Source organism: Phaethon aethereus (assembly GCF_964289735.1).
Source record: "Phaethon aethereus genome assembly, chromosome: 1".
Lineage (NCBI taxonomy): Eukaryota > Metazoa > Chordata > Aves > Phaethontiformes > Phaethontidae > Phaethon > Phaethon aethereus.
This window is the reverse complement of record NC_138575.1, coordinates 45561605-45576154: the sequence shown is the minus strand read 5'-3', so window position 1 is coordinate 45576154 and position 14550 is coordinate 45561605. Positions and strand designations below refer to the sequence as shown.

The 14550-nt window shown below is 36.9% G+C and overlaps 1 protein-coding gene across 1 annotated transcript in view; it reads right to left on the bottom strand.

The window, feature by feature from the left end:
- Positions 1-14550, bottom strand: part of OTOGL (otogelin like) — a 97780-nt gene that overhangs the window by 21641 nt on the left and 61589 nt on the right. The window contains exons 32-41 of the mRNA XM_081999589.1: positions 12457-12624; positions 9609-9887; positions 8869-8986; positions 7522-7601; positions 6365-6634; positions 3752-4665; positions 2888-3065; positions 1877-2019; positions 488-511; positions 265-357 (exon numbers count right to left, since the gene is read on the bottom strand). Of these exons, the coding sequence (XP_081855715.1) occupies positions 265-357; positions 488-511; positions 1877-2019; positions 2888-3065; positions 3752-4665; positions 6365-6634; positions 7522-7601; positions 8869-8986; positions 9609-9887; positions 12457-12624 (2267 nt within the window). The remainder of the gene's footprint in view (positions 1-264; positions 358-487; positions 512-1876; positions 2020-2887; positions 3066-3751; positions 4666-6364; positions 6635-7521; positions 7602-8868; positions 8987-9608; positions 9888-12456; positions 12625-14550) is intronic.

Genomic DNA, 14550 nt, shown 5'->3' with positions numbered 1-14550 from the left:
AAATGCTTTTGCAGCTTCTTTAAAATCTCAAAAGATTTTTGAAGTATCATTTTGGATAAATGACATATACATGAACCATGGTATCAGAAATTTATAATTTTTGCTTCTAGCATACCATGAACTACTGTGAACCTGAACTGTAAAAGTAATCCTAATCCTGTAGTACATTTATTGTAAGTCTGATCTATTGCTTTCTACAACAGAATAGCTCTCCAGCTATCTTTTAGAGCATACATATGCTATATATTGGTGATATATACTTACTTTTCTTGCTAAACGATTGATAAGTAATTTATATGTGCGTGTGGTTACATTTAATTTCTTGAAACAGAGCCCTGAAGTGCTTGCAGGGGGAACCTTGAAAGAAAAGTGACAAACAAGTTTAGTTTCTATTGTTTTTCTAATTCTGTACCAGTGCTATAGGGTTTTTTTTCAATATGTGTAATATTAATGTATGTTATAATTAGTAAAAGAAAAAAGTACTCACTAGTTTTCTTATTGAGTTTGCGCTCTGGAAAACATTAACAATAGATTAGAAGTGCAATGATAATCAACAGCATTCTCATTTGGCAAAAATAAGTTTACTGTTTTCTTTGTGTTTGAAATTCTTCTACAATCAGCTTCATAATTAAACTAATTTAATGTATTCCTTATAAATAATAAAAAATACACATTTCCCAGGTAACGTAGTGCACCTTTCTAGAGACTACTTTCAGAAACTTGATTTACTTCTTAAAAATTTAAATCAAAGGGGCTTATGTAGAAAATAATACAGAAAAGATAACACAATGACCTTAACAAGTTGAATTAAAAATACATAGAAATACAATGGTCATGCCAATAAAACTGCTCTTTTACCAAGGCATCTTTCTGTACTTTGCAGTTGCAAAAGATTGCAACTCATATATACCATACCTCAGCTGGCTTTTAACTAAACAGCCTTAACATTGAGAGCGATGCATTACCAGTGTCACAAGATTCAGCGTAAGTTGCAAAGCCCTTTCAAAAAATATTTCTTAAAGAACTACAGCTACAGACTTCTGAAGCTTATCTGCCTATGTGGGCTGCATTCACACCTTTAGATTGCAACCAATAAACAGTGACAAAAGCAATTTAAAAGAAAACCTCTAAAACAGTGTAAGACTTGGGACTTGATCAAGTGTACAGTTGCCCAGTGAGAGTAGGTAAGAGACCAAATAGGGATGGGAAGGAAAGAAGTCTGATGAAGTTCCTCATGAGGAACTTGTTTATCCACAAACCAAAGATGGAAATACAAGCCAGTATTATACAAGGGCTGCATAAATTAGAAATATAGACAATGCAAAGGAAATGTATGTAGAGACTCTAAAGATGAGACTGACCTGACCTACACTGGAAGTCTAAAGTGGCTGGATCCCCTCCATAGGCAATGCAGAGGGTTAGACAACTACAAAGAACAACTTACCACGCTAATCCCAAACTCATTAATACCCTCCTAAAATAACTACAAAAGATTTTTGTGACTCTCAAAATATTTTGGCATATTGACCATATTGTAAAGTATAAATTCAAGGCCTCAAGAAGATTTGTGGGTGGAGAACCTGAAAGGAGACATGCAGATTCAGAAGTTATGTCATCCCTGATAGTTTAAAAGGAACGTAAATTTGAATTTCCTTATAACATAGTACAACAATTACTATTTAACCTGAGGTAAAATTCTTTTATCTAGACAGTGTGATTAAGCATGTTCCTTGAAAATTAAATAACTTGATATTTTTCAATGGGTATGCTTTTATCTGAATTTTTTAAGTCGTCATACATTTTTGCAGAATTTCATACCTATAACACAAAAATTCAAGAAACTATTACAATTACTGCAGAAATGCAAGAATCCTACCTGATTAGCAGGACATTTTTCAATATGAGCAACAATAATTTCTCCTGGTAACTTGACTAAAATGTAGGAAGCCACATTACAGAGGGCTATGTTGTTTCCATCAAATGTAATAACACTCAGTTCAGACAGTACAGAACACTGACCTAAAAAAGAACTGTCATTTAATGAGGTTACCAGAAAAATGAATACAGGGCATTTCTAAAACTTTCAGTTTTAGCAATATTTGCTTTCATATATACATTCAAATATATAGACAACCTTGTTCTGTGGACAGCATGCTGAGCCATAAGCAGAAGCAAATATCTTGTGTTACTCAGCAGAAATACCTTAACTTATTGCTATGTGCCCAGGGTAGGGGAAAAAGTTTAAATTGGTGAAAATCTACACTTAAGTCAATGTTTTACAGGCAAGGTCAATGAATCTGTACATTTTGAGATAAAATATATGCATTAAAATATACATTTTTGAGATACTGATAACAATAGACTGATGAGTTCTATCTTGAGACAAATATTTAAAAGTGCGATATTTGTTTCAGTAATACTGTAAGGGTTTTCTTTTTGGCCTTTCTGTTCCCTTGACAGACAATCATCTGCCAGTTTCTACAGTTTCTAAGTATGAGTAAAAACTGCAGTTAGAGCTAACTGAAATTTGGGGGTTCTGTTTTGCAGAAAATGCCAGTATTTAATTTGTTTTCTTCACAAAATGTTGAAATCTTAACATTTCTACTGATAGAAATTCTGAAGACTCTCAGCTGGAAAATGCTGATGTTCCTGTTGCAGATTTAATTTCTATGTTTTCATTCAAAACAAAATATTTTGACTCTCTTGAATGTTAATTCAAATATACCAAAATATTCAGTGTATTTCATTCTGTTTTGCTGATGAAAAGCTCTTTTAAATTCATTCCAGTATTCAACTTCATATTCCCACTGTAATAAACCTTAATTTGTTACTTGAAATTTACAGATCAAGGCTGTATGCTGTATTTAAAAGTAAAACAGTGACTTACAGGGACATTGCCATTCTGGGCAACAACTATCACTGTTAACTTGAACTGGCATTCCTCGAAAACCACAGTCTGGCTTCTGCACATCCTTAGGGCAGTTTCTTGAAAGGTTGTATAACATCCAGCCCGTGTTAACACATACATACTGGCTACATTTGTCGACAGGTTCAAGGTATCTTGGCTGCCATACATGGAAAAAATAACCAGAATCAACTTTACATTCATTACCTTTATGAAGTCCAAGCAATCACTGGTTCATCACTTTGCTCCGAGACAGAATCAGTGTATCTACGTGACCCCTCATTAGTTATGGAATGAATTGCCTTTGTGTGGTTGTAACAGGTGACAATGATGCATGTCAATTCACCCACCCCCCTCCTTTTCCATCTAGCTTTGGGGGACTACTCTATGTAAAGCATTACACATTGAGGCTACATGTTATATTCAGTAATAATCTGAAGCATTTTAAGAAATACAAAATCATGCATTCCCATCATTTTAAACCCTATGACAAAGAAACAAGTGTAAAAAAAGGAAAGACAGGGTGAGATTATACAGAAATCCAAAAAAATCCATGTTTTATGGCTTTTTCTGCACCTCAGAAATATATTTCACTATCTACAACTAGCATACAGGTTTAAAAGCCATTTTTTTTCCAGAGCAGTACATCCAAGTTGCAGAATATAGCAGGGCATTATAAGAGCAGCGATACAACAATCCTCTAAGAATAATTGAGTATTTTAAAATATACAAATAGAAAAAAAGAGGAGATGTTGAAAACCTCTGGTATTACATGCATAGCATAACAGAATGAACTGAAAAGCAATATCTATTTTAACACATAGAGGCAAGTAAAACTGATCATACCACACATTCAGAAGATGTAGACATCAGTGTATGCATCATTGTTCCAAAAGAAGTCTTGTCAGCTATAGCTGTCATCATTTCTGTGCTTGCCAGAGAAGTTTGTGTTTCCACAGACTCTGAAGAGGAAGGCAGAGCCATACCACCACTAGAATGAGATACATCTACTATAGTTCTGGTCAGCAGCTCTGTGGGCTCTGTTAAACTGAAATAAGGTTTAATGGTTTTCTGTGTTGGGATTTTGGACCAATCTGATGTTGTTACATCTGGGACTCCAGGAAGAGTGAGATTTTTTACTGAGGTTGCATTTCTTGAAAAAGGTGAACTCGGAACTACAGATATTGTCAAATAAGGCAAGGACGATTTTTCAGTTGTTGTTGACTTTGTCTTGGTAACATTTCTTTGCTCATGTGAAGTCTGACCAATTTCTAAAATATCCACAATTCTTTCAAATGGGGTTGCGTATTTAACTTCTGAAGCTGTAAATGAGGTACTCTTCATCTGTGATATTGGACTTGTAGTATCAGTTGTTTTCATGATCATAAGTTTTGGAGTTTCTTTAGTGCTCTGTGAAACTTGAGTTGCTGCAGGTGTAAATAAAGATTTGTGTGACACATGCATGGGTGTTTGTATAGTGGTAGGAACTGAAGCTGAAGCCACATAAAACTCCAAATCAGCAACAAAAGAATCAGTGGTTTTTGCAGTAATCCTAGAGGCTACAGTAGTGCCAGAAGCAACTAATAAACTGGCTGAAGAGCTAGGTGGTATTTTTGCAAAAATATAAGGTGCTTTTAAGGATGTAGCATACACTGTCGTGTTTGTGATCATTGGTGTAGGGGATTGAGTGACGATTCCAGCTGATATGACTGATATTGTTCCATCTTCTTCTGAAGAACTTACCGAAGAACTCTGTTTTCCTAGAGAAACAGTAGAGATACGAGTGGTCTTAGGAGGAGGTGAAGACATGGAGACCCTACTGGACTGTCTTTCTAAAGTGGCTTCAGGAGTTGCAGGCATTAGTAAAGAGGGCATTACAATGGATGTTTTTAGAGCTGCTGAAAGGCTGGTAGAAGGACTTATGTTTAAAGTGAATGTAGAAAAATCTACAGAAGAAGTTGCAAAGTCTATAACTGGACATTTTGAGGTTCCTTGTGTACCTAGAGATGAAACTGATGTTTGGGTAGCAGTTATATTTTGTGTTAATGATGATGTCTTACTGACTATGGGAATCAATGAAGAACCTGTAGTATGAGGTGTCACATAAGATGGTACTGATGTTGATAACAAGACTGTAAATAAAGATGATGACCTTGTAAGAGAAAGATCTTTAGGAACGAAAGTGCCTGAACTTTGTGCCACAGGGTCAGTTTTCAATTCTGTATGCGAACTCCTTGGGTACTCTGTAATTTCCGAAATGGTTATTAATGTAGTATTTAGAGGTAATAACAATGTCCTAAGAGGGAAGACTGTAGACGTAATGGATTTCATTGGCTTTTTAGAAATGGATGACACTGAAAAGGAATCGGTGTTCATTGTATATTTATTTTCTGTTGAGGCTTTACTTGCTATAGACATATCAGAGATCATTGCATTGACTAGATGAGTGGAAGCAGTGGAAGGTACTTTATAAAGACTTTTGGAGGCAACAGTGACATCTTCCATAGCCTTGGGCTTCAGGGAGGTAATCAGAGAATGCACTGGTATAGATACTGTGTGTGTTACAGAAGGACTCGAAGAAGTGTTTATAGGGATTTTAGAAGCAACTTGAGGTGAAGATACAGTCATTATGGGCAGAGCAGCAGAAATACTGCCTTTTATTAATGGAGATGTCTGTTTGGGAAGAGTCCCTAAAATTTCCACTGAAGATAAAAATGGCTTTGGGGAAAAACTAGCTAAAGAACTTGCATTTAATGATACCAGAGAAGTTTTAGACAAGGGTTTTGCTGTTTCAAAATATGAAACTGTGATTAATTGAGGAAAACTTGTCTGAAAGCTAGCAAATCTAGTAGTCACAGGAATTTGAGGAGCAGTTGAATTCAGTGCAGAAATGGGTGTTGAGTGAACTGCAATTTGACCAATGCCAGACTTGGTTCTAACAGATAAAGTAGATATAGGAGAAGTAGATGTGCTTAGTGTCAACTGTGAACCTAGAAGAAATATACAGGTGTTGTGAAAGTTGCTCTGCCAGCCAGCAAAGGAGGCAAAGACACTTCAGAGGATACTGCTGCTCCCTTAGAATGACTTACTGAAGGGCTCCTACTCTTCCCAATCCCTGCAGGCATCTTAGAAGTAACAAAAGATGGGTTGGAGGTTAAAGTTAGTGCTGAGGTAGGGGGAACAGTTACTAGCTGAGTAGTTATGTTTCAGGTGGAAATGGAACTACCACTAGGGAAGTGGGTGTTAATAATGCAGAAAGTGTTGGAATAGGACTTGCACTGAGCAGGTTTGTTGGAGTTGCTATAGTAATGGGTAAAGCTATAGATGCAGTAGAACTGACAGTACGTGATGTGACTGCTGAGGCTTGAAGAGTGGTTGGAAAATCTGTTGAAGAGATGAGTCTGGAAAGGACAGTAGGGGAGGCTGTGCTGTGAAGTACATCAGAAGGCGCCACTGTACTTGGTAATGAAAATGTTGCATAGGTGGCTGCATTAGATGCTTCCAATGAATAAAAGTCTGTAATGGGCTGTGCTGACATATTCATTCCCCTTAAAGTTGTGTTTGCCTTCACGGTTATTTTGTCTGTCACACCAGTATGAGATGACTCAGTCCCTGAAGTAATAAATAAAGGAGGTGTCTGAGGAAATGTCTCTGTGGTAGCACCCATGTGAGAGATTAACAATGAAGGTTTTATTCCAATTGCTGATTCTGTAGGTGTCACAGGTATGCCTAAAAGGAAAAAAGCATGTTTCACTGTCTTTTACAGATTATTGGTAAAGCAAAATAGCAACATCTATCTCTACTCTAGTCCCATTTAAATATTAGCAAATCAGAGCATCGTTTTGCTGAGAAGATGACTTGCCAGTGGTTCCAGGTTGCCTGATGACTTTGAGGAACTCAGCTGACTCAACAAGTTTTCTAGTTTTCTTTGCAAATTAAGTATCTATTATTTTATTATTAGTGAAAACGTTGATTTTGCAGAGCAGTTTTGAAGCAACAAGGGAATTCCGTGGAAAATTCAGTAAATCCGAAATAGTAAAATATTTGGAATAAATATATCTTTGGAAGGTAGTATACTATATGAGATATCTTTGTACTAGCAAATATCAATCATAATATAATTAATTCAAATATTGTAAAATAAAATGAGACAGTATTAAAATGTAATACACCCAAAACAAGCAAATAATGTGGTATCTCCAAACATCAGAAGTTATGAAATAGATGCACTGAATTAGTTCGTTGTGGATCATCAACTGAAAAGTCTGAACTTTCCACCACAGCAGTATGTCTCCCATTTGGGATCTTTCTTTTACATACATATAATATATTAGCAGTACATAGTCAAATATAGTTGTGATGAGTATAACACCATCACAAAAGGTTAAATCTGACACCCTATTAGAGAAATTAAAGACTTTAACTTTAGGTATGGCTTGTTTGGGTGTAGGAGGTGTATTTTGGATGACTGGTAATGAAGTCTATGTCTTCTGCAACAGGAATATGGTCTGGTAAAGTGTTTAATAAAAAAACAGCAATCTACATTTGATTAAAACCTTTTCTGGGATCTCCAGAATTATTTATAAGATTAGACCAATATAATAAAATATACTTACAGTCTTCTGGATAAACACATTTAAGTGTGATCTCATCAAGGATCATGTTTTTGGGACAGTATGGCAAGCATCCTTCAACCCTTTAAAATATTGTACAGTTAATTCTAAAGCCACAATAGAAATATAAATCAATTTTAAAGTATTTTACTTTGGTAAAATGAAACATTTGAATGTCTTCCCCATCAGAGTTCTGAGAACTTTCCAGTGTAATGGTGAACACAGCATTTTGAGGCATTTTAAGGTCAAAAAGACATTGAACAGCACAATTCTGTTTCTAAATTGTTGATAATCAATTCTTTGCATAGGCTGATGAACATGATTGATAGCTTTGGACCATTCTGCTTCCACAACCAGGTGGAAGTTCAGATCCCTAAGCAGAAAGGCTTTCCATAGGACAAAGAACTTCTCTACACCACAGCTTGTTTTACCAAGATACGTTCATCTGAGACATTAAAATATTCAGACTTACTCCATAGAAAATCTCATTTTTGTGCTCTTTCAGCATAGGAGACTGCAGACAAGTCCATATATTCCTTTACTTTTCCATTTTTAGAGGATTTTTAAGAAGAAAATCATGACATTAACAAGTGTGCCCATATGGAAAAAGCTAAGAATACCAACAGAGAAAATTAGTAATACTAGTAATACTCCTGTATCATAAGCTGCATATGCCAAGGGACGTAGTCTGAAATTCCAAATATAATTTCTTTTCCACCAGATTTTGTGCCTTGAGTTTTTAAGCCTTTTCTTTTTAGTTTGTTGTGGTTCCATAGATGCCAGGGGAGATCCATGGAGGCAGGAAATCTTGTTACTAAGTAACAAGATAACATCAGCCATGTAAAATCCCCCACATCATGACAATGAGCATCTCTTAGTATAAAGTTCACTCCTCTTATAGGACAGGGTGTAGTCCCTCCTTGTTATTCTTGCAGTTTTTGATCTCTGTCATATAAACACCAGAAAGATGTAGTCATTTATAACATCATGCTAGTTTAGGATGTGAATTTAAATCCATAAAAGTGAATAGCCTTAATTTAAGTTAATAGATTTCTACATAATGACTTCCAGAAGCTAATCCCCTGGGCTAAATATGAACCCTCTTGTGTTGAAAGATCGCATGTAAACAGGAATATATACTGTGGGAAAGGAGAAGCTTGTTACAAATCTTTTCACATGACTTGTGAGAGTTGCTCACAAGAGTGATACTGAAATGTATGAACAAGTAAAATGAACAGTAAAAAAGAACAGATATTGCAGCTGCAGCAATTTTCAGAAAGCATATGGTACGCATATTACAAAACACAATAGTAATACAAGCAGTAGTAATACAAGCTTAATTTTACTTACGGTGGAAGGAATTTACATGCTATTCCTTCAGGATCACTACACGTTTTAACACAAGGATTAGCACAAGATTCATATCGCCATTCACACATCCTTCTATAAGGCACAGATGCATCGAGTTCTGAGAAAGAAGGAAAAAGTGTTATTTATTGATTATGTAGTCAATAAACTATAAATTTATAGTCTTTTCTATAATGCACATTGGGATTTTCAGAAAAATGAAAAAATGAAAACCAAGCAGAAAAATCCTTGAGAACTTTCAAGTAGGTGAGATTCTGCTCATTTTCAGTTTCAAGTATTTAAAATTCAGTCAAGCTAAAAGACACTGAAGCTTCAAAGATACAAACAGCTACTCACTTTTACAATATATTCTGTTTAAAAACCTTAAAAATCAGTTAAACATAGTGAAGGTACTATTGGTTGCAGAAGCAATACAGTTATCCCATTCATTTAAAAGAATAGATATCTATAGCTCACTAACAAGACATTAACATGCATTGTTTTGTGACATGCCACATTCATTTTGAAAGCATAAAACAATGAAAATGTAGTTCAAAGATAAAGTGATCATCGTATCTGCAAAAATTAGGAAATAATAGCATTTGGAGGTGGAATGGAAGACAAAGACAGAGTAGTATTTAAAAATAGGATAAAAATATTTGTCACTATTGCTGATGAAAGACAAGCGCTCTGAAGGCAGGCAGAAACAAACATACTTATCCCTGGGGATTTATGCAGTTTACCTTCAATACTAAAGCTACTCAAACGTTTGAATTCTTCTGAATCATCGTACTTTGCCACTTTAACACCAGATGAGGTGAGAATGATGAAAAAGCCTTTTTTACTGTGCAGTTCAAAGGCACTGAGCCCTGGACTCCAGAGGCTGTGGTGGTGGAAGAAGGTGGCTTGTCTCCGAAAGGAGGCACTTGCCTGCCACTGTTCCAACCCAATGGTTTCGTTGTCATGTACATACAGAAAGTAGTTTGGTCTTTCAGCGGATTCAAGGGAAACAAGAGAGAGAGCTTCCACAAAAGAAAGAAAAAAAAAATAGTAAGATTTTCACAGAAGACAACTTAAAAGTGAGATTAAAATCCAAATATTTGCTCTTAAGTGGCTCCTTTTAAACAACTGCTTTTCACAAAAAACTATTTCAGTTTTATGTAACACAAAAAAAGTTAGAAATACAGGGTCTAAAGGAGACTTCAAATGATCATTTAATCCAGAACCATCAGAGAGCTAATCAGTTAGATCAAAATGACATTCAGCCTACTGCTACCAGCCTTCGAAATGATTCATAAGCAGTCTCAAATTGGGACTTGCTAAAATTGGGATTTTCTACTCAAATTTGGACAAATGCCTGACACATCATCTGTACCAAAATTTCATTAGTAAATAACATCATGCAAATGTTGTAAGAACATGCTTGACTTCACCTTGAGGTCAAGCTTTTTTTACATATAGTTGTATCTGGCAATACAGTAAGAAAACCTGTGGCCAAATAAAAGACTCAACCCTCCATTTGCTCTATCCATGCCAGAAATCAAAAGTGAAGAAAATTCTCAGAAAATTTAAGAATTTAGACTGACTTCATATTTGGTTTTCAACTTGAATAAAATCTTAATGTGTCTTTAATCTAGATGAATACCATCTCATTCCTCAAAGGTATGAAAACTACCTATGTACTGCATAGATAATAATGAATATTTTACTTCCACTTTACATCAGTTGGGGAACTGACAAGATCGAATTAATTCTTCTGTTCTATGTAGATTGGAGAGATATGGATTTGATGAGTGGGCTGTTGGGTGGATAAGGAATTGGTTGGATGGTCGCATCCAGAGGGTAGTGGTCAACAGCTCAATGTCCAGATGGAGATTGGTGATGAGTGGTGTCCCTCAGGGATCTGTATTGGGACCAGTACTCTTTAATATCTTCATCAATGACATAGTGGGATTGAGTGCACCCTCAGCAAATTCACATATGACACCAAGCTGAGTGGTGTGGTTGGCACACACCCATTGGTTGACGGGATGCCATCCAGAGGGACCTAGACAAGCTTGAAGACTGGGCCCATGTGAACCTCATGAGGTTCAACAAGGCCAAGTGCAGGGTCCTGTACCTGGGTCAGGGCAATCCCCAGTATCAATACAGGCTGGGGGATGAAGGGATTGAGAGCAGCCCTGCCGAGAGGGACTTGGGGGTACTGGTGGATGAAAAGCTGGATATAAGCCAGCAATGTGTGCTCGCAGCCCAGAAGGCCAACTGTATCCTGGGTTGCATCCAAAGCAGCATGGCCAGCAGGTCGAGGGAGGTGATTCTACCCCTCTGTTCCACTCTGGTGAGACCCCACCTGGAGTCCTGCATCCAGCTCTGGAGCCCTCAGCACAGGAAAGACATGGACCTGTTGGAGCAGGTCCAGAGGAGAGCTACAAAAATTATAAGAGGGATGGAACACCTCGCCTATGAGTACAGGCTGAGAGAGTTGGGGTTGTTCAGCCTGGAGAAGAGAAAGCTCCGAGGACACCTTATTGCAGCCTTCCAGTACTTCAGGGGGGCTTATAAGAAAGATGGGGACAGCCTTTTTACAGGGCCTGTTGCAATAGGACAAGGGGTAATGGTTTTAAACTAAAAGAAGGTAGATTTAGACTAGATATAAGGAGGAAATTTTTCCCAGTGAGGGTGGTTGAAACACTGGCACAAGGTTTCCCAGAGAGGTGATAGATGCCCCATCCCTGGAAATGTTCAAGTTCAGGTTGGATGAGGCTCTGAGCAACCTGACCTAGTTAAAGATGTCCCTGCTCATTGCAGGGGGTTGGACTAGATGACCTTTAAAGGTACCTTCCTACCCAAATTATTCTATGTACTTTCTCATTTCAAATTTGTATCTAAGAACCTAATTCTCCACTGCAAAAGTCAGTTGTTTGTGAATATAGTTTCAAATTTTACTCTGAAGACAGCCCTTCTCTATGTTGATTTTTGAGGGTTTAGGATTTTTTCAACAAATTAAATACTGTGAAAAAGCAATGACAAAATCTGTATTGACTTAATTGGCACAAACCCAATATATGTAAAGAAAGGAAAATATATACAGAAGGAAAAATATTTAAACATATTTATTTTTTGTTGTATGGTTTGTATCAGTCTCTGATAAGTGAAAAATAGAGCTTAGGAATAGATGTTCACCTAAGAAACTTCCTTCTACATTGTATGAAGAAAAAAGAAGAAAAAGAAGAAAAGATAAAGTAGAAGTGATTTTACTGGAAATAAAAATATCCTGCATTCACCTTCAGTGTTGATACTTGCTAGATATATGTGCAAAATTTTCCAGTTTCCAGTTACACAAACTAATTAATTTGTTTCACAAACGAATTCTACTCACTTGTATTTAGCAATAGTTCTAAAACAATCTTTCAAAAGTCACCTTTAAAGCTGGAAGTGAGGTTTTCCAATTTCTTTTTTTTTAATTTAAAAATCATTATTCCTCCTCATTATCCCAGTAACTAGAAATATATAGACTATTTTAGGAGAGTTAGAAGATGCAGCAAAACATAATTAATATGGTTTGAAAAATATATTGTTGAGAACACTTACATAAATCTTTATCTTTGAAAAGACCTGGAGTTATCATGAAACTGAAAAATACATTGCCATATGCTCCAGTTCTAGGCAAGGGAAATATTCTTCTACTGGATACGTTAGCTCCTATAATTGTGTCATTGCCTCCATAACTTGCCAAAATATAGGGTCCTTCACCAAGACCTAAAGGAAGAAAAATCAAATAGAAAAAGAAAAATCCTCCTTGCATAATACACAAAACATAGTTGTCTTAGTTGATATAATATATTGCCTTAAATATTCCACCATACCTGGAATGAAACAAATTTGGAACTACAGCTCAAAGCCTCAAGGTATAATGCCGGAGTAGTTCAGTGTACTCCATTATTCTTTGCTTGCTGCCCAGAATACAACAGATGTAAAATGAGCACAAAAAGTGTGAGCAGCTATCCTCACAAAATGACCTGTACAAGAAGCAATCATCTGGGATGCTTTTTAATGGTATTTAGTCTTTTACATGTCCTTATTTCTGTACTTTGAAAGAGCAACAGAGCAACTTTAATATTATTCCCCAAATAGACACTGAAGCTACTCCAAAATCTACAAGGCAATTCCCCCCCCCAAAAAACAGATTTCAAATTATAAGGCTATAATTAAATTTTTGGCAGCAATATTGCTGAAGCAGTTTTCTAGTTCATCTGGTCCCACAAACCACTTGCTTCTTCCCCCCTACTGCCCCATTTATTATGCCATCCTAAGTGCTTCATCAGTCAAGTCATCCAGCTGAAAAATAACCAGCTAATTTTTCTGGTCTGGTTCACCACAATGTCATTCAAAAGCTCCTGCCAATGTAACAGCGACAAAAGCTTCGGCTGATACCACTGCCAAAACAGTGCTGGCCTGACCATGCCTTGCAGCAACCCCCTGGAGCTATTTCAGCTGGGCTGGAAATGCTTACAGGGGTACATCCAGATACAACAGCATCCACATCTGTCACTGTATCCCACTGAAAGAACCAAGAGCAGCATCCTGCTAAAACCTCACCTTGTGAGTAATAAACAAAATGTGTAAGTTTTGTGAAAGCTATTAATCCTTGCAGTGAAAGAACTGAACCCATTCCCAGCGTAAGTCAGCTCCTTTCAAATATGACTTTCCCAAGAAGGAAGGAATTCTCATCATAATGAGATTTGGCTCAGCTAGAAGTTAAACACCAAATTCTGAAGAAAACCGCATGAAAACAACTAATGTTTTTTTATGGAAACTATGTTGGAGCTCATATGAACATGAAGCCCAGAAGCTTGCCACAAAATAACCACTTTTAAAGAAGTGGCGAGACAGTTTATCTTAAAAAGACTCTTCGTTCAAAATCATGAAATGTTTGTCCCTACATATTAACAAATATTTTGCCTATGACTTGAGCAAAAGCAGGAATGAGGTGTAACTGATAAACTTTCTGCAAAGATTCAACAGTTTGACATCATGCAGAAAAAAAAGGAGTCGGAGGAAGAGGCTTCCTAGTCCCAAAAAGTGTTTTGCTGTCACTTGGTAGTGAAAACATGCGTAACACCATCCTTGACTTTAACCCTGATAGGCAGCTAGGCACCACACAGCCGCTCACTCACTCCCCCCAAAAAGAATAGCAGGGGAAGAACAGAAAAAACTCATGAGCTGAGATAAAGACAGTTCAATAAGTTTAAAAAAATAAAGAAAGAAACAAAGGAAAACAAACCCAAGAAAATGATGCATAAAAACCCAGTTGCTCACTACCAGCCAACAGATGCCCAGCTGGACCCCAAGCAATGCCAGCCCCAGCAAACTTCCCCCCTGGTTTTTATCGCTGAGCACGACATCATATGTTCTGCAATATCCCTTTGGTCAGTTGAGGTCAGATGTCCCAGCTGTGTCCCCTTCCAACATCTTGTGCACCCCCAGCCTACTCACTGGTGGGACGGTGCGAGAACCAGGAAAGGCCTTGACTCTGTGCAAGCAGTAGCTAAAATATGGGTGTGTTATCAACATTGGTTTCATCACAAATCCAAACTATATCACCAGACTATCTGTATGAAGAAAATTAATTATCCAAGCCAAAACCTTACTGCTTTTTAAATAAGACAAAATTCTCTGTTGCAA